Source organism: Dipteris shenzhenensis, chromosome 23, assembly GCF_047967505.1.
Source record: "Dipteris shenzhenensis isolate YYH24624 ecotype China chromosome 23, Dip_SZ_1.0, whole genome shotgun sequence".
In the NCBI taxonomy this organism is placed as follows: Eukaryota; Viridiplantae; Streptophyta; class Polypodiopsida; order Gleicheniales; family Dipteridaceae; genus Dipteris; species Dipteris shenzhenensis.
In genome coordinates this window covers 54,518,246-54,528,081 of record NC_141618.1, presented here as the reverse complement: position 1 = coordinate 54,528,081, position 9,836 = coordinate 54,518,246, and the positions used below count along the sequence as shown (strand labels likewise).

General features: G+C 43.3%; 1 protein-coding gene across 1 annotated transcript; it reads left to right on the top strand.

Moving 5' to 3' along the window:
- The first annotated feature begins 2,553 nt into the window (after positions 1–2,553).
- On the top strand, positions 2,554–3,116 carry LOC147887578 (uncharacterized). The gene is made up of 3 exons (XM_087394002.1): positions 2,554–2,616; positions 2,708–2,854; positions 2,946–3,116. The coding sequence occupies exons 1-3, from the start codon at positions 2,554–2,556 to the stop codon at positions 3,114–3,116; spliced, it is 381 nt and encodes a 126-aa protein (XP_087250128.1).
- The last annotated feature ends 6,720 nt before the right edge of the window (positions 3,117–9,836 follow it).

Here is a 9,836-nt window from a genome sequence, read left to right as displayed (position 1 = left end):
ATAAGCCATCGTTGTGACTGGTGGTCGTACCATTGGAGATCTATCCTGGAAATATGGCACTCGCCCTGGTGGGTGAGGCATTCCTTCAGCATGTGCCTCCATCGGTGGTATGTTCATGTATGATCTATAACTCCCTGGTGGATTGGATGGTCCTGCCTCCGAATCAAATCGGTAGGTTGGTCCACCCTCGGCGTGTATGTTCTGAGCTTGTAGATCATGGGCAGAAGGTGGTAACATCACCCTTGCCGTGTGCTCCGTAACAACAGGAGGTCCTGAAGTTACTGGGGTTGTACGAGCCAATGTATTCATGTCTTCTGTATTATCCAACATTTGGGCTCTTGGGTCAAACCTTCCAAAGAAATTTGATATTCCTTCGTAAATTCTACTGGAAGTTGACTGTGTTGGGGACTGAGTCCCTGTGTTTTGAGCGATGGATACTTGGATCTCCCTAGGGTTGGTTGTGTTATCTTCCATGCTCATGGTGTCGTCTGTGCTTGATTCGTATTCGAACAAAGGTCCTAGCATAGATGATGTACTATTCAAAGAAGATTTCTCCCTACCAATTAGACTAGAGCCCAAGATGGCCTCTAAGTCTACGTTTGACGCGCTATCTTCTGGGGCGACTTCAGGTCCTAGAGTACGTCCGGACCTAAGGTGCATGTATGATTATGAGGTTCGGATGGAGCTGGGGTTCTGCTGGCACTCTGTTCAGGCTGCTACTGTCAAATTACATAGTTCTGGTGCAGGAAATTATTGCAGCGCGCTGCAATAATTATTGCAGCGCCCTGACTAATTTGGGCTTTTCCTTCACTCTGACTGACCAGTGCACTTTTTCTCTGTGAATGTTCACTATTGTAGGGTCTGATGCATATGCCTGATGCAATAATTTATTGCAGCGCGCTGCAATAATGTTAATGCAGCGCCCTGGAATTTTCTCACCCTGGCACTTGATCTTCTGATCAGCTCACTTTTCTCTAGTCAGTGTATGAAAAACTATCAGTGAATGTGCAATCTTGGCTGCCTATGATGCAATAATTTATTGCAGCGCGCTGCAATAATTAATGCAGCGCCCTGGAATTCTGGCCTTGGTTGACCCTCTGGATTGATTTTTGACTTGATCAGATTGTGAAACACTTAGACACTATCAGTTGAATTATCACGCTGCAATAAATTATTGCAGTGCCGATGCATTAGCTGGCTTACTGACAGGTTGGTGAGTGATTAGGTGACTTAAGATTCGGGTTCACTGTATCAAGTCTGGATTTAGGCAAAATCAACTCTAAATTAATGCAGCGCCGATGCATTAATTACTGACAGGTAGGTACATTTATGACTGACAGGTTGGTGCTGACAGGTAGGTACTGACAGCTGTCAGTGACTGTTGGGCCTTAATGCAGCGTCCAGATTATTTTAGCGCCCTAGAACACTAATGCAGCGCCCAAGAATCCGACCTCATTTTGGTCATTTTGGCTCATTTTTTTGTGCTTTTTGCTATCTGTTTTTTGTGCACAGTGATGTGTGAGTGCTCTACTGACTACCTAGAGCTTAAAAACACCAAAAACAACAACAAAAAATTTGGAAATGCAAGATGATGGTTTTTGACCTCACACCCGCTTTTTGGGTCAAAACTAGCCCAAAAGCTGACTGTGATAGGTCGTTTTGGATGCTCTAAACCTACTCTTTACAGATCTAAGCTTGAAACAAACAAAAACAACACAACATAAACTCGTTTTTCATTTTCCAGCCCGCTGGCCATTCTTTCTTTCCCTACTCGCCTTTGCAACCAACTAACGGTTTATAAAGGGTAATAACGAGGAAAACAACATCAAATGACCTAAGCTACTTGCTTACCTCCCCGGCAACGGCGCCAAAAGTTGTTAAGCCTTCCTGACGGAGACCAACGTGTCGTGGGGATCTTGCAATAGCCGCTCGGAGAGCTCACCTCCTCACCACTTCCTTGTGAGAGCTGGTCAATGATGGAGCTGCGATGGTGTCACGAACATCGTCCTCGGATTCTCACTCATGCTACTACGCGATCGTAAGGGGGATGGGAAAGAGGGTAAGAGGGGGAGAATCGTGAGCGTGGTGAAGGGTGAATCGATCGTAAGCGTAGCAACAATGGAAGAGAGATGGAGGTGAAGAAGTAAGGCACAACACAATGGAGGTAACCTTGTTCTCTATTCCACTCTTCCAACAAGCAAGAATGTAGACTAAAGTCAACCCCCTTGCCTTTTATACAATGACCTTTTGAAGGGAGGTTCAACCCTAACCCTAGCCTTTTAGCCTTTTTGCCCTCTCTTTACCCTTGTTGCTCTTTACCCTTGTTGGCCCACGGCCTATGATGAATGGAATACCATATTACAATGTATGGACTATGTTATTTGCGTAACACACCTTAAGAAGCTCGCGTACGATGATGGGATCAATGTAGCTGCGGGTGGCTATCCTTGTGAGAAACTTGCCACTGCACACAAACGCGAGTGGAAGGAGGCAAAGAAGCACGCAGAGGGAGGCGTGAAGAGCAGCCAGCATGTGGAGGCACGACGGATCCAGATGGAGACCATTGGATCCTCGCATTTCGGATCTGGCGGCGTCGAGTCATGGGAGGCAGAGTTCGTAAGTAACTTGCCACTTTATTTGATTGTTTACTTAATTCATTGATTCTATGGTTGTTTTGATCTTACAAATTGTCTTGCTTATGTTACAGCGATGGGTTATGGGGAGGAGGCCCACAGCCCACGAGACTGGGTATGCTCGTCGGCATAGCAGACGCGACACATGGGCCATCTTCAGAACCGAGGGACGTATCACGGAAGCACAATTTGACGCGGCCATGAGACCATACGGTCGACAAGTACGTACTTGAAACTCTAAATGAATGATTTTGTACTATTGAATTACATATATATGTATATATACTTACATACAATATTTTACTTGAACAGGCACAAGCTGCTGTTGCACCTGCTGATGCTCCTGCCCCTGATGATCCACCCGCCACTGCTGATGTTCCCGCCACTGCTCCTGTTGGACATGAGCACAACTCATCGGAATATACCGATGCGAGCTCCTCTGATCATGGAGGGAGCAGCGGATCTTCATCATCCTCTGAGTAGTGGTGGTCAGAATAATGTCGAGTGTCGTTGTATATAAATTTTTGTAACTGAAGCCATGGGCTTTTGTATATATTTGTTTCTAATTGAAGCCATGGGCTACTTTGACATATGGACTCCCTTGTACACATTAAATTTTGATAGTAATATTGAATCGTGAATTGATAGTATGTTTGTCTTGATTTGTGTATTGACAATGTATGCATTCATGTTGTTCTTGAATTGATAATCACACTGTGCTAAATCTAAATCTTCCTCGTCGATGGTGCAATGCACCAAAAAAAATTCCAGAGAGTGCCTTTGGGTGGTGGAATGCTGGAACAGCATCCAGGTGCCCAAAAGGCACTCTCGGGATTTTTTTTATTTCTCTGTAATCGCGTGTAAAAGCCCGTTAAATCTGTCAAACTCGCGTCTACATACGCGGATAGTCTGTCAAAAACGTTTAGTATTTCCCAAGGAGCAATGGCCAAGTATCCTTGCATGTATTGCATGGCCGAACGAGGTGTCTCTAAAGGAGGAAAAGAGAGAGAATGGAAATCCGTAAATGCAAATAATAATAGGCGTCAAGCCCCAAATCGTGATGCTCCAAGAGTGGATCCTAATTGGGATCCAATTCTCGCTATCCCTTTGATCAAAGTTCATATTTGTGTTTTGCATGTGCTGGTTAGAATAATTGAGAAACTAGTCTACATGTAAGTTGAATTTGCATGGATTATGAAACCAACATTAGAGAGTGAAAGAACTATTAAAAAAATAGAGCAAGTGCTTTTAGATGCAGGTTTGCATTGTGGTCAAGTGAAGATTGAGAAGGACTTGAAAAGATCGAGGAAGATAGGAAACGTTCCTAGCAAACCATGTTTTGGAGGTGCAAAAGCCAGAATGTTTTTATCTAATCATACCCAGGGAGGTCGCCTAGGTACAGAATTTGAGGTGTGGAGAAAGCTTCATGCAGTTGTACCTAATCGAGGCTCTTTAGGACAAGCAAGGGTGGCAAAGGCCAGAGCATGGTTGGCACTTGATTGCCTAGCACCTTTGTTGTAAAAAGCCAGATTTGAAGATGGGGATGTTGAGAAATTTGAGGCAGTTCTGACAGAGTTCTACACTACCTATGAAAAGGCATGGGATGCGACAAACTTGACACAATACATGGTTATTACTTGAATACATACAGCTTTGAGTTTTTTTTGTTGTTCTAGATATATTGAACGATACTAAATGTCTCATTGTTGTTGAGCATTTGTAGCACATTTTGCATGCACATGGACCCTTTTTTGTGGAGGAGTATGGAAGCTTGGGATTTGGTCTACCCAAAGCATGGAAAGATCTCATTGGCAAGCATGTTGTGCCTATCAAAGGGCCACTCAACATGGAGGAGGAGTAAAGAAAAGTAATCCCATGAAGCAACTATGTCAGTGGTGGTATAGGCAGAGTCAAGTGAGGGCTCGTGTGAAGATCAAACAGTCTAAATTAGCTGTGTCATGTGCAATAAGAGACATGCAGGCTGAACGGAGACGATCATTGTATGTCTCTTCACAGGGGAGGCAGAATCATGCTGAATGGCTAAGACAACGACAAAGATAGGGCAGAGTGTGGAAGGAAATTGATCATTGAAATACAAGTTATGAAACAATGATGTAACTTCAAAACAATTTTAAAAAACAAAAGCTTTCATAGATGTCCCATACTAATGTTTTCAAAGTAACTTCAAAAGTTTTTAAAAGAACAAGAGCTTTCATGTATGTCCCATACAAATGTTTTCAATATATATTTACATTTCAATAAGAGTATCAAGAAATATTAAGAAACATTTTTAGAACTAGAACAATCTAGCTCTCTTGCTCTGGACCTAAGACATCCCCCAGCCGAGCCCTTTTTGATGAAGTTTCTACATCTTCTTCTTCCTCTATCAATGGCACAATAGGCCCCATTGGCCTTGCTGTTCTAAGAAGATGTTTCTTCCCGCAATCAGTCAACAGATTTGGATCTGTGATTCCACATGCCATGCCGTAAGCAGCATACATTTAATAATATTTACATCTCAATGTATATAGTCCTGGCCCCTCCCCAAAAAATCAAATAGCTGCTTGCTGCTCCAAAAGTATTACCTTGTTTGCATTTAGCCTTAAGTGGGAGCCACCCAGGTACCTCGAAAGAGTCTTTATCGCCATCAGTGGAAAATTTGCATTGTCCTTGCTGAAGCTAGCATGAAAGACTACCACTTGAGGGAATTTCAGTCGATGTACATACATTCCTAGCGTCGAATCGTGGCCCAATCCGGCCATATGCTTGCCTGAAGCATGTTTCAGGAACGTGTCTTTATATATTTCCAACTGAATAAATAAAGGAGCATTAGCCCAGAAACAACATCACCAAACAATCCAGGACAAAGTTAATAAAGCCAAATCCGCAACACGAGTACGAAAACACAACAAAAGAAAATAACCTGCTGGTTCTCATCTGCTTCAAGTAGGGCGTCTTGCCATAAATTGGTGCTCGAACCAGGAACCTTTTCCGCTGACGTACTTGGAACATCCCTGAATTCCCCCATGCTGGTAATATTCAGCCTTTCCCTTGCTTCTTGCAGCTCCTCCTCTGTGGCTTCTTTTCCTTCATACTTAAGAGCATTAGCATAGATCATCTTTAAGGTTGCTGCAGCAGATAGGAACTCCGTATCTTTCACGTAGCTATCCACTAGTAGGTATTTATCGATACATGCTGTATATGTGCCAACAATATATACTCTGAATCTCCTACTTGGTAGGAGGGGAGCATTGGAGTTGGGATGGGGGAGAACTCATCTGCTTCAATAAAAGGATGGCCAACCTCAGTAATTTGTCCTCTCAGTGCCTCGACATCAATTGCCGCACTGAGTTTCCTCTCTTCTTCATCATTGAACTCCTCAATAACATGAGAAGTGTCCTCCTCTTCAGCACCTTCCTCATCGGTGGGACCAGCCTGACGAGAAACAGTGTATTCACTGTCATTTGTGGCATGCGGCTCTGCACATTCTTCGTCTATAAACTGCACGTTCATGTGCAAGAAGCATAGGAAGGTAGCAAAGTACTCCATCAAGCGGCATTTTATTTTGTGAGCAGGGCATGCCAAAGATCTCTTCTTATCGCATGGCACCTTATGCCAATGCCTGTTTAACCACTGCTTCTTCTTCGGTGACACCTTGAGATTAAAATGAATGTAGTTTTTACCTTTGATCATCATCGTATCTTCATTAGTGTGGCTCAAACTCTTGCCTCGCCTCATCAAAGTATCCGAGACGAGAAGAAAGTGTCTCCTCCAGAGAAAAATCGCAATTGAACATCATGGAAATCGATGGTGGCCCTTCATCTCACGTTATGGTGAATGTTTTGTATATTCCTTGAATGTTTTTTGTTTTTTGCAACTATTTGTTATTGTCAATCGAAACACCATAATGCAAGATGAAATGGTAAGATTTTTACAATAATCCTCCTGTTGTTGTGAAACGATTCACTACAACGCAAGGAGGATTGTTTTGGTTTGACTACCCATTGGTCCCGCGTTATGGTGAATCAATTCACTATAACGCAAGAGCAAATGTGAGATGTTTGTTGAGAGATATGGTGCCATGAGCACATGTAGAGCAAAGGTATGAGCAAAGGGTAAGCTGCCACATGGCATGGAGGAGATATCCCACATGTGAGCAAGCAAATGGATGTAAGTACCCTCACCTATAAAAGGGAGGATCATTTGAAGTAATATCAATCAAGCACTTTGCACTATCTCAAGATTCTTTTTATGAGTCCAAGCTAATCTATCTTGGAACCTAATTGACTTGAGATACATGTCATGAGCACTCTCTTCATCATGTTTCCACATAGGTTCCATCCACCTTAGAGCACTCCATAGATCCTGAGGCACGCATGTTTTGTCATGGTATCAGAGCTTAGGTCTAGTCTCCTAGATTAGTTGTAGGCATGTCTTAGGAGCTCATGTTTTTCTCCTAGGTTAGTTTTAGTTTTTAGATGGAGAGTTACTTCTTGGTTTCTTGATGTTTTTTGTAAATGAGAGTTCTTATGAAATTTATGTCTCCCCATTCTGAAAGAGAGCAACTCCTTCATAATCTTCTAAAAGAGAGAGAGAGAGATTCATTGAGAAATAGGAAGAGGCAGTGTCCAATTTCCTGCATTAGCCTTCACAATTCTGAGGGAGACGTCTCAGATCTTGTTCTTTCGGAGCTTCTCTATCTAAGCTAAACCTCTCCAACAAGTCTCCTTCAACAGTTGGCAGCCCCTCTAAGCTACGACCAAACCAAATGAGCTTCCCAACCGCTCACGACGGGCAACACCAGCTCTCTTAGTCTGACGACCACTGCAGTCTTCAAGAGCTTCTCAGCTCAAATGCACCTGCCCACCGATGAGCTAAGTGGCTCCTAGCCTCATGCAAGCTCCAACGGTGCAGCAAAAGTCTCCTGGTAAATGCCACGGCCTCTCGACACAGCTCTATTCAACAACGCAAATCGACTAGGAGCACGGAGCCTTCTATGAATTCTACAGCCAGCACGGGGCATCAAACTTGGCTCGAACGTCCTCGACTCCATCTGCAGCATGCTCCATACAAAGTCTCTCCTTCGCCAAATGGCTGCTCTAGTCCATTGCGATGCCTGTCCCTACTCCCGAGTTGCAAGAAGCACGCCCATCAAATGCATTCTGTAGCCTCGACTGCAATAGCAGATCCACCAAAGCCAACAGCAGTGACTTCAGCTCCAACGCCTTAACGGTCGCCTGCATCTTCTTCACTGCCTGCAACTTCATTGCCCAAATAGCTCACACCGGCTCTCTCCAACCGGCAACACCACGAGCTCCTACCAACTACGACCAAGATCCTCCATCGACTTCCGAAAGCTCTCTCCGTCGAGGCCGCATCGTCGCGTCGTCGCCTCAAACCTTTTTCTTTGCTAAGGTTCCTACAAAAAGACACGTGGCAGATAAATACTTACCAGGGTTAGCTAGAAGCACCCTTGGTTAAGTTTGAAATCAGTATGGTTAAGTTAACCTTGGGTAAAGTTTATAGTTAGTTGGACCATGGTTAGTTAATGTAACCTTGGGTTTAACCAAGTTGGGTTCAAAGGTCACCACAGTGCCTTCTAAGCACAGCCTCTTGTTAAGCACAGTTTGGAATTCAGCATGTGAATCCCTGTGCCACATCATCAAAGGCCCCTCTTCTTCACAAAAGCTTCAACAAGCCATAACTTGCAATCCAGGAAGAATTTGCACACGCTCCAAAAAGGAAAAGTGATCGTCTTTTCGAGCTCTACGCGCCTGTCATATCAGAATCATTGTATGCAATTAGACACTGCCAATATTGAAAAAAATCAATTGGTAAGACCTTTGCAACAAATGGAAAAAGCAAAGCATGAATGCAAACATCGATGTAAAAAGCAAGCCAAAAGCACAAGTGCATGAGATGACCATAGCAGAAAGCATGGCATCCACACATAAAGCATCAAGGCATATGGTAGAACAAAGCATCATGCATGAAGCTACATCGAGTAAAAATGCAAACGCCATCGACATGAAGCATTGTGAAACAAAAACCTTGCCAACCTTGCCTATATTTTTGTAATCAAGCCTGACCACCTGAGAGTAGCTATGAAAGCACCCAGGGGAGGTATTGACATGTAAAAGCCACACTTGACCACCTTAAGTAGCATGCATGCACTAAGGGGAGGTGATGGATTTGTAACTCACATCTGACCACCTTGCAGTAGCCAAAGGATTATGGCACCAAGGGGAGGTGTTGAGAGATATGGTGCCATGAGCACATGTAGAGCAAAGGTATGAGCAAAGGGTAAGCTGCCACATGGCATGGAGGAGATATCCCACATGTGAGCAAGCAAATGGATGTAAGTACCCTCACCTATAAAAGGGAGGATCATTTGAAGTAATATCAATCAAGCACTTTGCACTATCTCAAGATTCTTTTTATGAGTCCAAGCTAATCTATCTTGGAACCTAATTGACTTGAGATACATGTCATGAGCACTCTCTTCATCATGTTTCCACATAGGTTCCATCCACCTTAGAGCACTCCATAGATCCTGAGGCACGCATGTTTTGTCAATGTTTCACAATGGCCACCTCGCATTAGTGTCGATTGATTCACTATAATGCGAGGAGGATGACTGTGCTTTCAGTGGCCCTTCATCTCGCGTTATGGTGAATGTTTTGTATATTCCTTGAATGTTTTGTGTTTTCTGCGACTATTTGTTATTTTGAATCGAAACACGAAAATGCAAGATGAAATGGTAAGATTTTTATGATAATCTTCCTATTGTTGTGAAACGATTCACTACAACGCGAGGAGGATTGTTTTGGTTTGACTACCTCTTGGTCCCGCATTATGGTGAATCAATTCTTTATAACACTAGAGCAAATGTGAGATGTTTCACGATAGCCAACTCACATTGGTGTCAATTGATTCACCATAATGCGAGGAGGATGACTGTGCTTTCAATGGCCCTTCATCTCGCGTTATGGTGAATGTTTTGTATATTCCTTGAATGTTTTGTGTTTTCTACGACTATTTGTTATTGTGAATCGAAACACGAAAATGCAAAGTGAAATAGTAAGATATTTACGATAATCTTCCTATTGTTGTGAAACGATTCACTACAACGCAAGGAGGATTGTTTGGGTTTGACTACCCCTTGGTCCCGCATTATGGTGAATCAATGCACTATAACGCAAG

Bases quoted from the DNA above. Each gene is read 5' to 3' on its own strand.
- LOC147887578 (XM_087394002.1), top strand. From the start codon at position 2,554: ATGGAGACCATTGGATCCTCGCATTTCGGATCTGGCGGCGTCGAGTCA. The intron at 2,617-2,707 runs GTAAGTAACTTG...CTTATGTTACAG, and splicing joins AGTCATGGGAGGCAGAGTTC to CGATGGGTTATGGGGAGGAG. The intron at 2,855-2,945 runs GTACGTACTTGA...TTACTTGAACAG, and splicing joins TGAGACCATACGGTCGACAA to GCACAAGCTGCTGTTGCACC.